The sequence below is a fragment of the Moschus berezovskii genome, chromosome 18 (genome assembly GCF_049115385.1).
Source record: "Moschus berezovskii isolate FMDL1 chromosome 18, NW_MosBer_1.0, whole genome shotgun sequence".
In the NCBI taxonomy this organism is placed as follows: domain Eukaryota; kingdom Metazoa; phylum Chordata; class Mammalia; order Artiodactyla; family Moschidae; genus Moschus; species Moschus berezovskii.
Genome location: NC_142477.1, coordinates 41,901,417 through 41,918,729, shown reverse-complemented (window position 1 = coordinate 41,918,729; position 17,313 = coordinate 41,901,417). Strand labels below are relative to the sequence as shown.

At 41.3% G+C, this 17,313-nt stretch overlaps 1 protein-coding gene across 4 annotated transcripts in view; it reads left to right on the top strand.

Annotated features, from left to right (window-relative positions):
* The window catches only part of C9 (complement C9), a 68,695-nt gene that overhangs the window by 24,150 nt on the left and 27,232 nt on the right, over window positions 1-17,313 (top strand). For all 4 annotated transcript variants that reach the window (XM_055422134.2, XM_055422133.2, XM_055422132.2 and 1 more), the window contains exon 5: window positions 290-428. In XM_055422134.2, coding sequence (XP_055278109.1) covers window positions 290-428 — 139 coding nt within the window. The remainder of the gene's footprint in view (window positions 1-289; window positions 429-17,313) is intronic.

Here is a 17,313-nt window from a genome sequence, read left to right as displayed (position 1 = left end):
TTTGAGTGAACTCCAGGAGTTGGTGATGGACAGGGAGGCCTGGCGTGCTGTGATTCATGGGGTCGCAAAGAGTCAGACATGACTGAGCGCCTGAACTGAACTGAAGGTCTACTTCCCACCTGGACACAGAGGAGAGGTGACCAGGCTCTTGCTTCTGCTCCTGATTCTACCACACCATCACATGCTTTGGGGACACGATGAGCTGAAGCTCTCCTCTCCCAGTTCCTGAGGGCTGCCTGGCATTTGCTCCAGGTATCTCCATGCCTGATGCTACTCTGTTCACTCTCAGGATCAACATCTTAGGCATGGATCCACTCAGCACCCCTTTTGACAACCAGTACTACAATGGACTCTGTGACCGAGTTTGGGATGGCAACACCTTGACGTACTACCGCAGGCCCTGGAATGTGGCTTCACTGACCTATGATGTAAGTCTTCTTAGAAGAAAATACATTGTTCAGCTTTAGCTGACCGATTGTTTCCATAAGTTTCATTCTAAATGATGTGAAAAATTCAGTAGAATGAAAATTCAATGTGAACATAAGATTGACTTAAAAAAGAGGGTAGCTTGAGTCTCTTTAGGTAATATACAGCAGTCTACAATCAATCCTCAGCAGCATGCAGTTAGTGGTAGAGTTTTGGCAAATACCTCATCTCTGTGAAAAGAATCATCTAAGGTTCTGATGAAACTAAAAATTAAAATTAGTGCTGACTTAAGGACTGAGTACACTGCTGCCACGCTCCTGAGGTTCGGTTTTGGCTAACCTACCAAGAACATCTCTAGATTTGTTTTCCTTCATGTCCCCTTTGTAACACCTACTTAACTAATGTGAGTGGTTATTCTCACTAACCTCAAAACCCCCCATCTCCAGTTCTAGTGAAATTATTTCCCAGAGTGATTTTTACTCTACAAAATGCCACCTCAAGCCTACTACACTTCTGTAAGTCACCTAAATTCTCTAAAACGATCCACAAACTGTACCTGCCCCCCTTCAAAGGAATAGCATTTATCACTTTTAGAGATTTGTTTTTGTTTTAAACAAGATATAATAAAGAATAATAAATAAGTTACTCTGATCCAGTAACTACAGTAATCTGTTTCTTTAAATGGTTCCGTTGGTGATCCATAAAATTTACTTTATTTAGTCATGACAATGTCCTTTAGTATTGCTGTCAATCCCATCAGTTTGAGAAACACGTTACTTTTCCATAATTGTAGTTAGTATTCCTTTTATTTCTAACAATGTTGTAAATCAGTCCCTACCCATTGCAGCCTGAAGTGATCATCCTGTCTTGTGAATGTTAAAGATGTTTAATGACTCAAATATTTGACTGGTATTCTTTTCCCCGTGTGCATACTGTCATATTTTTGGTACCTGTAAATCCAGAAAAAAATCAGTTTTCCACAAATCTCAGGGAACATTCTGGATTATTGATGTTTCCCATCATGCCAGGTTAACCTTCTTTAAGCATATTTTTTGAAGGGGAGTTTTCATCTTTCTAAGAAGTATTACACATGTTCTACTTTCTTTGAAAGAGTATACCAAAGAAGGGAAACTTTGTCATTGCTGATGCAAGAAGGATTACTGTGTTGTCTTTTTTTTTTTTTTTTTTACTTCTCAGGTCTGTGCTGTACAGTTTTTCTTTGTCACTGTCACCAGCCTGTTAGCTTCTCTGTAATGTTAGTAACAGGTGTGAACTAAGAGACGAGGGCTGGAGGGTTGCTCAGGACTGATTTTGAAGCTACATTTGGAAAGTAAGCAAACCCTTGTCCCGTATCTACAACTCTGGAAACAGATGTGTTTCCTCATTCAGGAGGTTTTGAATTTTACAAGGATGATGTGCTGCTTATCCTGTATATTACTTACACCCCAGGTGGAGTTGGGAGCAGCCTCGTAGAATCAAACACATGAACATACCTATGGCAAAATGAACTGATATTTACAAAAGGTGGGAAAAATGAAGACCATAAATAACTTTTTATCAGTTCAGATCAGATTAATGCCTACAAATGAGGTTTGGCATCAAGCTTATAAAAAAAGTTGATAGGGATTGTGGACCTGAGTGTTTATTTCATGCCACCTAAGAAAGGATGCTGATAGTTGGCTGGGGGCCTGTTCAAGTCCACAAATCATCCCTTGGTGCTAGTAATGCTAATGCTCCCAGTATCCTGATATGTTACGGTCCACGACTAGCTCAATTTAAAGAGTTTGAGTTGATTGAGTGGAAATCTCTATTTTTACTTCTTCAGTTCAGTTCAGTCGCTCAGTCGTGTCCGACTCTCCGCGACCCCATGAATCACAGCACGCCAGGCCTCCCTGTCCATCACCAACTCCCGGAGTTCACTCAAACTCATGTCCATCGAGTCGGTGATGCCATCCAGCCATCTCATTCTCCATCGTCCCCTTCTCCTCCCGCCCCCAACCTTTCCCAGCATCAGAGTCTTTTCCAGTGAGTCAACTCGTCGCATGAGGTGGCCAAAGTATTGCAGTTTCAGCTTTAGCATCAGTCCCTCCAATGAACATCCAGGATTGATCTCCTCTAGAATGGACTGGTTGGATCTCCTTGCAGTATAAGGGACTCTCAAGAGTCTTCTCCAACACCACAGTTCAAAAGCATCGATTCTTCGGCGATCAGCCTTCTTCACAGTCCAACTCTCACATCCATACATGACCACGGGAAAAACCATTGCCTTGACTAGACGGCCCTTGGTTGGCAAAGTAATGTCTCTGCTTTTTAATATACTATCAAGATTGGTCATAACTTTCCTTCCAAGGAGCAAGCGTCTTTTAATTTCATGGCTGCAATCAGCATCTGCAGTGATTTTGGAGCCCAAAAAAACGAAGTCTGACACTGTTTCCACTGTTTTTCCATCTATTTCCCATGAAGTGATGGGACCAGATGCCATGATCTTCGTTTTCTGAATGTTGAGCTTCAAGCCAACCTTTTCACTCTCCTCTTTCACTTTCATCAAGAGGCTTTTGAGTTCCTCTTCACTTTCTGCCATAAGGGTAGTGTCATCTGCATATCTGAGGTTATTGATATTTCTCCCGGCAATCTTGATTCCAGCTTGTGCTTCTTCCAGCCCAGCGTTCCTCATGATGTACTATGCATATAAGTTAAATAAGCAAGGTGACAATATACAACCTTGACGTACACCTTTTCCTATTTGGAACCAGTCTGTTGTTCCATGTCCAGTTCTAACTGTTGCTTCCTGACCTGCATACAGGTTTCTCAAGAGGCAGGTCAGGTGGTCTGGGATTCCCATCTCTTTCAGAATGTTCCACAGTTTATTGTGATCCACACAGTCAAAGGCTTTGGCATAGTCAATAAAGCAGAAATAGATGTTTTTCTGAAACTCTCTTGCTTTCTCCATGATCCAGCGGATGTTGGCAATTTGATCTCTGGTGCCTCTGCCTTTTCTAAAACCTGCTTGAACATCTGGGAGTTCACGGTTTATATACTGCTGAAGCCTGGCTTGGAGAATTTTGAGCATGACTTTACTAGAGTGTGAGATGAGTGCAATTGTGCGGTAGTTTGAGCATTCTTTGGCATTGCCTTTCTTTGGGATTGGAATGAAGACTGACCTCTTCCAGTCCTGTGGCCACTGCTGAGTTTTCCAAATCTGCTGGCATATTGAGTGCAGCACTTTCACAGCATCATCTTTCAAGACTTGAAATAGCTCAACTGGAATTCCATCACCTCCACTAGCTTTGTTCGTAGTGATGCTTTCTAAGGCCCACTTGACTTCACATTCCAAGATGTCTGGCTCTAGGTCAGTGATCACATTATCGTGACTATCTTGGTCATGAAGATCTTTTTTGTACAGTTCTTCTGTGTATTCCTGCCACCTCTTTTTAATATCTTCTGCTTCTGTTAGGTCCATACCATTTCTGTCCTTTATCGAGCCCATCTTTGCATGAAATGTTCCCTTGGAATCTCTAATTTTCTTGAAGAGCTCTCTTGTTTTTCCTATTCTGTTGTTTTCCTCTATTTCTTTGCATTGATCACTGAGGAAGGCTTTCTTATCTCTCCTTGCTATTCTTTGGAACTCTGCATTTAGATGCTTATATCTTTCCTTTTCTCCTTTGCTTTTCGCCTCTCTTCTTTTCACAGCTATTTGTAGTGCTGAAGAAGCCGAAGTTAATCGGTTCTATGAAGACCTACAAGACCTTTTAGAACTAACACCCAAAAAAGATGTCGTTTTCATTATAGGGGACTGGAATGCAAAAGTAGGAAGTCAAGAAACACCTAGAGTAACAGGCAAATTTGGCCTTGGAGCACGGAATGAAGCAGGGCAAAGGCTAATAGAGTTTTGTCAAGAGAACGCACTGGTCATAGCAAACACCCTCTTCCAACAACACAAGAGAAGACTCTACACATGGACATCACCAGATGGTCAACACCGAAATCAGATTGATTATATTCTTTGCAGCCAAAGATGGAGAAGCTGTATACAGTTAGCGAAAACAAGACCAGGAGCTGACTGTGGCTCAGATCACGAACTCCTTATTGCGAAGTTCAGACTTAAATTGAAGAAAGTAGAGAAAACCACTAGACCATTCAGATATGACCTCAATCAAATCCCTTATGATTATACAGTGGAAGTGAGAATTAGATTTAAGGGACTAGATCTGATTGATAGAGTGCCTGATGAACTCTGGATGGAGGTTCGTGACATTGTACAGGAGACAGGGACCAAGACCATCCCCATGGAAAAGAAATGCAAAAGAGCGAAATGGCTGTCTGAGGAGGCCTTACAAATAGCTGTGAAAAGAAGAGAGGCGAAAAGCAAAGGAGAAAAGGAAAGATTTTTACTTCTTAGGAAAGGGTTATTTTCTACTCCTTCTAATACTCTTTGGCATATTTTACCTACTTTTTCATGTATATTCTTAATAATAGTGCCTAAAGGCAGAGAACGGAGAAGGCAATGGCGAGCCACTCCAGTACTCTTGCCTAGAAAATCCCATGGATGGAGCAGCCTGGTGGGCTGCAGTCCGTGGGGTCGCTAAGGGTCGGACACGACTGAGCGACTTCACTTTCACTTTTCACTTTCACACATTGGAGAAGGAAATGGCAACCCACTCCTGTGTTCTTGCCTGGAGAATCCCAGGGACGGGGGACCCTGGTGGGCTTCTGTCTATGGGGTCACACAGAGCCGGACACGACTGAAGTGACGCAGCAGCAGCAGCAGCAGCAAAGGCAGAGAATGCATATTTTACTTCCTTATAGCCTATTACCAGTTGTCACTCAATATATGTGTAGGATAGGTGCTCAAAAAAATTGTACTGGATTGCAATTTTTTAAATCTTGTTTTAGTTACTTATGGGCAATAACTTACTACCTTTCATTTTTTGAAAGAATTCTATGAGCCTATCATTCCATGAGGAATATCCCTTAATAATGACATCTTCTGACACATTCCCTTTCCCTCAGTGCCTCTTGTCTCAGACGCAGCTTTGGCTCCAGAGCACACTGCAGTTTGGAATCCTAGCCCCTGGGAAGATTACTTCTCCTCATTGTGCCCCAGTTTCCTCATCTGTAAAATAGAAATAACAATGCCTACCCTGTAAAGAGAAATGAGTCTAAATAGGTGAAACATTCAGGTTACTGACACATAGAAAACACTCAATAAATATTTGCTATTCTTTTAAAAAGTATAAACAGAAAAAGACTTAGTTCTGGTTAAATGCAGTTCTGGTTAATTAGCAGTTACATTCTCACTCAAGGTTTATGGGTTACCGTAAATCAGAAGTGATGACCAAGAACAGCTGAAGCCTTCAATTATAGAGGGGAAAAAAAGTGGTGATTACATGTATGAATTAGTTCCTTTTCACTTGTTTATCTTTAGTCATCTCTACTTTTGTTGTTGAAAGTAACAATTTGGAAATCAGATTTCAGGTTTTCATTATAATTCTTTTTAAACCTGAATCTCCATGAGAATGTAAGATTTTGGAGGTCAGCAAAGGTTTGGAAAGTGCACCTGGATTATAATCATCCTTTCCACCCCAAATCCTAACAAAATACTGAGTGATTTTATATCATGTGCATTGCCAGGAATTTCTTGTTGCCTCTTAACTTCCTATATCTACTCTAGTAGAGTCACTAATTTTCTAGACACATCCTTAATTTTGTATTAACCAGAACTATGCTGCCTCTGTAATCTGAAACATTTTATGTTTTGCCTCATCACAACTATCCAGTCGCTCAGTTCTCATCCTCACTTGTGACCACTAATCTAGTCTTAAACCCCATCTAGACCCAGTTTTGGGAGAAGGAAATCGCAACCCACTCCAGTGTTCTTGCCTGGAGAATCCCCCGGACGGGGGAGCCTGGTGGGCTGCCGTCTATGGGGTTACACAGAGTCGGACACGACTGAAGCGACTTAGCCACAGCAGCAGCAGCAGACCAGTTTGGGGGCATCTATTTTCCTTCCAGACTGTTTTGCTCCTCCTATGTTCAGTTTTTTCTTCTAATCAATCTATATCCGTTTTTTACCACTCTTGATAATATTATCATTGTCCTTGCTTTCTATTCCTTCTAGAAAAACTCCATCTTTGGATGAACCCTATTATTTTTCCATGTAAACTTACCTTGCTGGGCACCATAGAGAAAGCCATGCTAATAATTCAGGAACAGGCAGCGTTATAACCACACCCAGGTCTTCCACCTGTCTCAGCAGGCCCACACACCTCCCAACTCGCCACAGGGTAGTTTAAAATGTTAGACAACCTCCTCCAACTCTTTACCTTATTATTCTGCCTACCTTATTAGATGGCAGGAGCTCCAACTGGACAGAGAATATCCAAGCCACAGATAAGAATCTTCTCAGGTGTTTTTTTTTTCCTTTGAAGTTGTACTTACGTACAAATTTATTTGATGCTCAGTTCAACTTCTGTCTCCCTCATTTTCCACCCTGTCCTTAATACGTAAATATCTTTAAGATTCTTGTTTAAAAAAGCAAAAACACAGAAAGGATGCCCTCATCTCTACATATTCTTCTCATCTACACTTGCTATCTCAATTTTTGTACTTCCCATGAATTCCCCAACTGGATTTGTTTCCTAGGGCTACCATCACAAAGTACCACAAGTTGGATGGTTTAAACAGCAGACATTTACTTTCTTACAGTTCTGGAGGCTGAAAGTTTAAGATCAATATGTTGACAGGGTTGGTTTCCCCTGAGGTCCCTCTCCTTGACAGTAGGGAGCTATCTCCTGTATCTCCACGTGGTCTTCCCTCCATGCTGGACTGATTCTAATCTCCCCTTCTTATAAGGTCACCGGTCATACTGGATTACAGCCCATCCTAATGACCTCATTTTAACTTAAAAACCTTTTTGAAGATTCTGTCTCAAAATGCCATCACATTTTGAGGTAATTGAAATCAGGAATTTTAGCACGTGGATTTTGGGGGATCACAGTTCAGCCAATAACACCAAACCTCTGTTATCTTGTTACCCAAACTGTTTTCACCAAAGTTCATCTTAAACTTCATTGAGTTCCCTTTACTTGAAACAGCCTTTAAATTTTGCTGCTACCAGAGTTGCTATCTTATTTCAAACTCTCTCTACATTGGGCGATTTCACTCCCTCCTGTGGCTTTAGATTTCCCCTCCATCCTGATGGCTTACAAATACTGCATTTACAGCCCAGGTCTCCCTCTGAACTGGGTATCTGTGTAACTCAGTTCAGTCACTCAGGCATGTCCGACTCTTTGCAACACGCAAGGCTTCCCTGTCCATCACCAACTCCCAGAGCTTACTCAAACTCATGTCCATCGAGTTGGTGATACCATCCAGCCATTTCATCCTCTGTCCTCCCCTTCTCCTCCTGCCTTCAATCTTTCCCAGCATCAGGGTCTTTTCCAAGGAGTTAGTTCTCCATACCAGGTGGCCAAAGTATTAGAGTTTCAACTTCAGCATCAGCCCTTCCAATGAATATTCAGGACTGATTTCCTTTAGGATTGACTGGTTGGATCTCCTTGCAGTCCAAGGGACTCTCAAGAGTCTTCTCCAACACCACAGTTCAAGAGCATCAATTCTTCAGCACTCAGCATTTTTATGGTCCAACTCTCACATCCATACATGACCACTGGAAAAACCATAGCCTTGACTAGACCTTTGTGGGCAAAGTAATGTCTCTGCTTTTTAATATGCTATCTGGGTTGGTCTGTGTTGTGGCTCAGCTGGTTAAGAATCTGCCTGCAATTTGGGAGACCTGGGTTCGATCCCTGAGTTGAGAAGCTCCCCTGGAAAAGGGAAAGGCTACCCACTCCAGTATTCTGGCCTGGGGAATGCCATGGGCTGTATAGTCCATGGGGTCACAGAGTCGGACACAACTAAGCAACTTTCACTTTCAGTTTCAGGTTGGTCTGTGTAGCTAGTTGACTGCAAACATCACACAGTTCACATATCCAAACCTTATATCCCATCTTGTTCCCAATCCTGTTTCTTGCTCTTTAATTCTCTACTTGGTAAATGAAACAATATCTTCCTAATACTTAAACTCAAATATCTGGAAATCTTCCTAAAGGCCTCTACAGGTCCATCTCCCTCAAAGCCCACAACATCCAATCGATCTGCAAGTTCCATCATTTTGTAAAGTCTCTTATCTCTGTTTCTTCTTCTCCATTCCCACTGCAATGCCCACTGCCTTGGGCTCTCATCATTTCCATCTGGGCTACTATGTTAGTCCTCCTATCAGTCTGAGACCTCTAGTTTTGCTCAGTTTCAATTCATTCCACACACTTCAGTATGAAGATATATGATAAATCTGACCTTATCACTCTGTTGCTTAAATTTGGGGTTGTCTCCCTATAGCCTTCCAGATAATGATCAATCTAATGATCAATCTCCTTGGCAGGGAGGACAAGGTCATTCTTCATCTGACTTTAATTGCCACACCACCCTCAGCTTTCTCCTCTGAATCTTTTATTTTGGTTAGATGCCTCTTCTGCAAATTATGCAATAGGCATTGCTTTTTCTTTCTGTTCAGGTGTTGATTTTGCTGTATCATATCTACCTTTAGTTGAGTATCTAGTCATTTTATTTACTATGGAATCCTGAGAAACTGACATCATATATCATGCTAAATAAATATGTGTTTAGTCATTCAATCATGTCTGACTCTTTGCAACCCCATGGACTATAGCCCACCAGGCTCCGCTGAATATGAGATTTTCCAGATAAGAATAGTGTATTGGGTTGCATTTCCTCCTCCAGGGAAATAAATGATTACTGAATTAGTAAATAAATGCAGAATACTGACACTGTTACTTTAGAAAGCAAATGCTTTTTTTAATGGAGGGAATAACCCCTATTCAAGTTAACATATAATTGGAATTGCCATTAAAGTTGATGGGAAGTGAAAACAGGCTTAATAAACATTCCAACTACTCTCTCTACAGGCAGTTTGAACCCATTTAGAAAACTTGGCAGTGAACTAATAAAATTTATATATTTACATGCTAGTTTATTTGTTATATATTGATATTCTTGGGGAACAAGTAAGACTATGCTTATAGAAGCTGCTATCTTGAAAGAAACTATAGTCTACAATGAACTTATTATGGATTCAAATTTGGAGTCATAAGTAGGAGTCAAATTATGAAGATACGCATATACCATACTATGTAACTTGGGCATAATCCTGAGGATGATAAAGGAACCACTGAGGCGCATAACATGGCCAGAATTCCATTTTAAATTTTTGTGTTTTGTGGAGATGAATTTTGAGATAATAACTGAAGAAGGCTATTTTATGGTCCAAGGAGATGATGAAAAACTGAACTGCATCTGTAATACTAGAGGCAGAGAAGGAGATATGAGACGCAGCTCAGTCTGAAGAACTAACAATTCAGTAATAAGTTGGAGACAGTAGAGCATAAGGTCAAGTGCTCAGTTCTGAATAAGACTCCTTGGGTTTGAATTCTGATAAATTCCTTCACTTATCATCCACATGACTCCAAGCAACTTAATTATCTTTCCTGAATCTCAGTTTCTTATCATAAAGTGGTGTAATAATAATACATACTTCATAGGAATTTGGAAAAGGTTAAATGTGTTAATAAGTGCAAAGTGCTTAGAACAGGGTCCAGCACAAAGTAAACTCACCGTAGATGAAAAATAGGATGTGTGTGTGTGTGTGCGCGTGGGTGTGTTGGAAGGGGAGATAGGGAATCTTCCCAAAAAAGAGTTAATTCCAAGAAGATAACGATTGACTTCTGGGTAGAGTTATCCTGCCCAAAATAGATTATATAAAATATATAAATGAGAGGGTGGAGTTTGAACTGGAGACAGAAATTTAGGTACAATCAGCATATACCAGAACATCACTGAAGTCTTGAGAGTGCTTAAGGCCAATCCAGGAGGTGTATAATGAGAGAGGAAAAAACAAAGAGAATGGAATCCTAGAACATGCCAATAATGAAGACCTAGGCAGAGAAGCGGAGAAGGCAATGGCAAGCCACTCCAGAACTCTTGGCTAGAAAATCCCATGGATGGAGGAGCCTGGTAGGCTGCAGTCGCTAAGGGTCAGACACGACTGAGCGACTTTACTTTCACTTTTCACTTTCACACATTGGAGAAGGAAATGGCAACCCACTCCAGTGTTCTTGCCTGGAGAATCCCAGGGAAGGGGGAGCCTGGTGGGCTTCCGTCTATGGGGTCACACAGAGTCGGACACGACTGAAGTGACTTAGCAGCAGTAGCGGCAGCAGGCAGAGAAGACCTTATGACTATACAGTGGAAGTGAGAAATAGATTTAAGGAACTAGATCTGATAGACAGAGTGCCCGATGAACTATGGATGGAGGTTCGTGACATTGTACAGGAGACAGGAATCAAGACCATCCCCAAGAAAAAGAAATGCAAAATACCAAAATGGCTGTCTGAGGAGGCCTTACAAATAGCTGTGAAAAGAAGGGAAGTGAAAAGCAAAGGAGAAAAGGAAAGATATACCCATTTGAATGCAGAGTTCCAAAAAATAGCAAGGAAAGCTAAGAAAGCCTTCTTCAGCAATCAATGCAAAGAAATAGAAGAAAACAATAGCATGGGAAAGACTAGAGATCACTTCCAGAAAATTAGAGATACCAAGGGAACATTTCATGCAAAGATGGGCTCAATAAAAAACAGAAATGGTATGGACCTAATAGAAGCAAAAGATATTAAGAGGTAGCAAGAATACACAAAAGAACTGTACAAAAAAGATCTTCACGACCCAGATAATCACGATGGTGTGATCACTCACCTAGAGCCAGATATCCTGGAATGTGAAGTCAGGTGGACCTTAGAAGCATCACTGTGAACAAAGCTAGTAGAGGTGATAGAATTCCAGTTGAGCTATTTCAAATCCTGCAAGATGATGCTTTGAAAGTGATGCACTCAATATGTCAGCAAATTTGGAAAACTCAGCAGTGGCCATAGGACTGGAAAAGGTCAGTTTTTATTCCAATCCCAAAGAAAGCAATGCCAAAGAATGCTCAAACTACCGCACAATTGCACTCATCTCACACACTAGTAAAGTAATGCTTAAAATTCTCCAAGCCAGGCTTCAGCAATACATGAACTGAGAACTTCCAGATGTTCAAGCTGGATTTAGAAAAGGCAGAGGAACCAGAGATCAAATTGCCAACATCTGCTGGATCATCAAAAAAGCAAGAGAGTTCCAGAAAAACATCTGCTTTATTGACTATGCCAATGCCTTTGACTGTGTGGACCACAGCAAACTGTGGAAAATTCTGAAAGAGATAGGAATACCAGACCACCTGACCTGCCTCTTGAGGAACCTATATGCAGGTCAGGAAGCAACAGTTAGAATTGGACATGGAACAACAGACTGGTTCCAAGTAGGAAAAGGAGTACGTCAAGGCTGTATATTGTCACCCTGCTTATTTAACTTATATGCAGAGTACATGATGAGGAACGCTGGGCTGGAAGAAGCACAAGCTGGAATCAAGATTGCCGGGAGAAATATCAATAACCTCAGATATGAAGATGACAACACCCTTATGGCAGAAAGTGAAGAGGAACTCAAAAGCCTCTTGATGAAAGTGAAAGAGGAGAGTGAAAAAGTTGGCTTAAAGTTCAACATTCAGAAAACAAAGATCATGGCATCCAGTCCCATCACTTCATGGGAAATAGATGGGGAAACAGTGGAAACTATATCAGACTTTATTTTGGGGGGCTCCAAAATCACTGCAGATGCTGATTGCAGCCAGGAAATTAAAAGACACTTACTGCTTGGAAGGAAAACCAACCTAGATAGCATATTGAAAAGCAGAGACATTACTTTGCCAACAAAGGTCCGTCTAGTCAAGGCTATGGTTTTTCCCGTGGTCATGTATGGATGTGAGAGTTGGACTGTGAAGAAAGCTGAGCACTGAAGAATTGATGCTTTTGAACTGTGGTCCTGGAGAAGACTCTTGAGAGTCCCTTGGACTGCAAGGAGATCCAACCAGTCCATCCTAAAGGAGATCAGTCCTGGGTGTTCATTGGAAGGACTGATGCTAAAGCTGAAACTCCAATACTTTGGCCACCTCATGCGACAAGTTGATTCACTGGAAAAGATTCTGATGCTGGGAGCGATTGGGGGCAGGAGAAGGGAATGACAGTGAATGAGATGGCTGGATGGCATCACCAACTTGATGCATGAGTTTGAGTGAACTCCGGGAGTGGTGATGGACAGGGAGCCCTGGCGTGCTGTGATTCATGGGGTCGCAAAGAGTCGGACACGACTGAGTGTCTGAACTGAACTGAACTGAATCCTACAATTAATTAGAAGACAATGAACTAGGAAGACCTTAGCCTTCTAGAAGAGTTAGGGAGAGAGAGTTTTCTGGTGCCATTTTGTTCAGCTTTGGCACTTCTCAGCATGGAAAACTGAGGAGAATTGTCTTCAATTTCTTCAACTAGCCTTAGATTTCAAGGCAATAGAAATTTATTCATTTCTATTCCTTTTTGTTAATTGAAGTATAGTTGATTAACAATGCTGTGTTAGTTTCTGATGTACAGTAAAGTGATTCAGTTTAATATAACATATAATATTATTGCATAATATATATATATGTATCAATTTATTTACCACAGAGAATATTTCAAGCTGTCTTTGGCAGTGTAACATAAAAATGGACAATTCTACCCTGGAATCAGACTTCCTGGGTTTTTTGCTGACTGGAGCCACTCCCTAGCTGTGTGATCTTGGACGCATTTTTTAACCTTTATCTTCTTATCTGTAAAATGGGGATAATTTGAGAAATTAAAAGATAGGAAATTAAACATTTATGTAAAATATTTTAGCAACTACTGACACAGAGCAGCACTCAGTACATATGCTATGTTAGCTATATTGGAGCCGTATATTAAATTTAATAAAGTTTTCATTGTCCTACACTTTTCACCAGGCAACTTACTAAATGGTGAAACTATAAGGTCATGTGGGTAAGATGGGTATGGTCCCTGACTTCTAGGCGTTCACAATCTGAAGGTCTATTAAATAAGCAATTATAAAAGGGAAGAGTTTTTCATTTTGTAAGAAGAACTATGAGAGCTTATAGGAAACAGATTTGTTAGTCGGTGGGATGAGGAAACATCTCCCTAAAGAAGTGATGTTTAAGCTCAGACTTGAAATAGTAGTGGGGATTCACCAGACCAAGGGATATATAGCACATATGTGTGTATGAGTGTGTATAATGTTTGTGTTATGGGAAGGTGGAGCAGGCACAGGAAGTAAAGAAGTTTCCAGGAAGTAAACACAACATAAAAGAGCCCTATGATGGGAGGAAACATAGGCAGTGGAAATGGAAAGGAGATCAGTGGGCTGGAGTATAGGCAGGGAGAGACTCAGTTCAGTCCAGTTCAGTTCAGTTCAGTCGCTCAATCGTGTCCAACTCTTTGTGACCCCATGAATCACAGCACGCCAGGCCTCCCTGTCCATCACCAACTCCCAGAGTTCACCCAAACTCATGTGCATCGAGTCAGTGAGGCCATCCAGCCATCTCATCCTCTGTCGTCCCCTCTCCTCCTGCCCCCTAATCCCTCCCAGCATCAGAGTCTTTTCCAAGTCTTTTTCCAATGAGTCAACTCTTCGCATGAGGTGGCCAAAGTACTGGAGTTTCAGCTTTAGGATCAGTCCTTCCAATGAACACCCAGGACTGATCTCCTTTAGGATGGACTGGTTGGATCTCCTTGCAGTACAAGGGACTCTCAAGAGTCTTCTCCAGCACCACAGTTCAAAAGCATCAATTCTTCGGCGCTCAGCTTTCTTCACGGTCCAACTCTCACATCCATACATGACCACGGGAAAAACCATAGCCTTGACTAGACGGACCTTGGTTGGCAAAGTAATGTCTCTGCTTTTTAATATGCTGTCTAGGTTGGTCATAACTTTCCTTCCAAGGAGTAAGTGTCTTTTAATTTCATGGCTGCAATCAGCATCTGCAGTGATTTTGGAGCCCCGCAAAATAAAATCTGACACTGTTTCCACTGTTTTTCCATCTATTTCCCATGAAGTGATGGGACCAGATGCCATGATCTTTGTTTTCTGAATGTTGAGCTTCAAGCCAACCTTTTCACTCTCCTCTTTCACTTTCATCAAGAGGCTTTTGAGCTCCTCTTCACTTTCTGCCATAAGGGTGTTGTCATCTGCATATCTGAGGTTATTGATATTCCTCCCGGCAATCTTGATTCCAGCTTGTGCTTCCTCCAGCCCAGCATTTCTCATTATGTACTTTGCATAGACTAACTTGGAACAAATCTAGTTTAGACTTTATCTCAAAGGCAGGGAAGACAAAGTTTTTAAGCAGGGAAGTGACATGATTAGGTTACTCTTCCCCTTTACATTGAGCACTTTCCTTTAAAGAAAATTATATACTTTTCAATCTTGCCCATTAGATGATAACTTTGGGTTTCTTGTCTTAGTCTTCTTGGCTTGCTATAATGAAATACCAGGGACCAGGTAGCTTTGAAACAACAGAAATTTATTGCTCACAGTCCTGGAGGCTGGCCATCTCAGATCAAAGCGCTAGCAGGGTCAGGTGAGGGCCCACTTCTGGGTTACAGACTTCTTGCTGTATCCTCACATGGTTTCCAGGGACTAGGGAGTTCTGTGGAGTCACTTTTATAAAAGCACTAATCTTTTCATGAAGGCTCCTTCCACAGGCCCCACCTTCTATTAATAATGCCATCCCATTTGGCATTAGGATTTTAACATATGAATTTAAGGGGAGACATACACATTCAGACCTTTCCATTCACCGTGCATAAAAGTCACTCAGTGTATGCTACTAAGTCCCATCTGTGTCACTGACTAAAGAGATAAGCGTCTTTTTCCAGACAAGAGTTGCAGCCTGCTTCAGGGGACCTCTGGAAAGAGAGTTTAATTGTGGAGATTAACAGCTCTCCCACTGACACCTGACAGTAACCAAGTTGGCAAAGAAAGTTTTGTTTTATTGAAGTATAGTCGATTTACAGTGTTATGTTAATTTCTGGTGAACAGAAAGCTGATTCAGCCACCTCATGCGACGAGTTGACTCACTGGAAAAGACTCTGATGCTAGGAAAGGTTGGGGGCAGGAGGAGAAGGGGACGACGGAGAATGAGATGGCTGGATGGCATCACCAACTCTGTGGACATGAGTTTGAGTGTACTCCGGGAGTTGGTGATGGACAGGGAGGACTGGCGTGCTGTGATTCATGGGGTCGCGGAGAGTTGGACACGACTGAGCGATTGAACTGAACTGAACTGATATATATATTCTTTTTAAAATTCTTTTCTATTATAGATTACAAGATATTAAATATAGTTTCTTGTGCTATACAGTAAGACCTCGTTGATTATCTGTTTTACATATAGCAGCGTATTATCTGTTAAACCCAAGCTCCTAATTTATCCCTTTCCCATCCTTTCCTCTTTGGTAGCCATAAGTTTGTTTTCTATGTCTGTGAGTCAGTTTTGTAAATAAGTTCATGTGTTTTAATTGAAAGTTTTAATTAAACAGCTAACTAAACATCTAGGTTTTTTTTAGCTAAACAACTAGTTTTAACTAAACAACCAGGTTGTTTTGACTAAACAGCTAGGTTGCTTAGTTCAGTCTTTTTCATGCAAAAAGGAGCGCGGTTAAAAAAATCAAAATGTCCAAACAACATAAAAGATAATGCAAGAAAAAGCCTGCCACTACTCCAGAGATCTATCTATTAACAGTTCCCCTTCTCAAGGGTGAACACTCTGTGGGTTGTCTATTTTTCCAGTAATTTTATATGCACATAGAAGTTTTTTTGTTGTTTTTTTTTTTTTTTTGATTAGGCAGTGGAGTGAAAAGGTTAAGAGGCAGAACAGGGCTCAAGTTTTGAAAATTCTACTTAAATTAATTAACATGTGCAAAATGCTGAAAACAGTGCCTGCTGTATAAGGCTTCTGACGGTTTCAGTTCAGTTCAGTTTAGTCTCTCAGTCATGTCCGACTCTTTGCGACCCCATGAATCACAGCACGCCAGGGCTCCCTGTCCATCACCAACTCCCAGAGTTCACTCAAATTCATGTCCATCGAGTTGGTGATGCCATCCAGCCATCTCATTCTCTGTCGTCCCCTACTCCTCCCGCCCCCAATCCTTCCCAGCATCAGAGTCTTTTCCAGTGAGTCAACTCGTCGCATGAGGTGGCCAGAGTATTGCAGTTTCAGCGTTAGCATCAGTCCCTCCAATGAACATCCAGGATTGATCTCCTTTAGAATGGACTGGTTGGATCTCCTTGCAGTCCAAGGGACTCTCAAGAGTCTTCTCCAGCACCACAGTTCAAAAGCATCAATTCTTCAGCGATCAGCTTTCTTCACAGTCCAACTCTCACATCCATACATGACCACGGGAAAAACCATAGCCTTGACTAGATGGACCTTGGTTGGCAAAGTAATGTCTCTGCTTTTTAATATGCTATCTAGGTTGGTCATAACTTTCCTTCCAAGGAGTAAGCGTCTTTTAATTTCTGGCTGCAATCAGCATCTGCAGTGATTTTGGAGCCCAAAAAAATAAAGTCTGACACTGTTTCCACGTTTTTCCATCTATTTCCCATGAAGTGATGGGACCAGATGCCATGATCTTTGTTTTCTGAATGTTGAGCTTCAAGCCAACCTTTTCACTCTCCTCTTTCACTTTCCTCAAGAGGCTTTTTAGTTCCTCTTCACTTTCTGTCATAAGGTTTAGCTTTATCATTTCTTTTCTTTCTCTTTTTACACAAATGGGAATATATTGTACATCTGATCTGTTATGCAACTTGCTTTTTAATTATTAATATGTTAACTTTTGAAAGCTTGCTATGTTCTCAGCC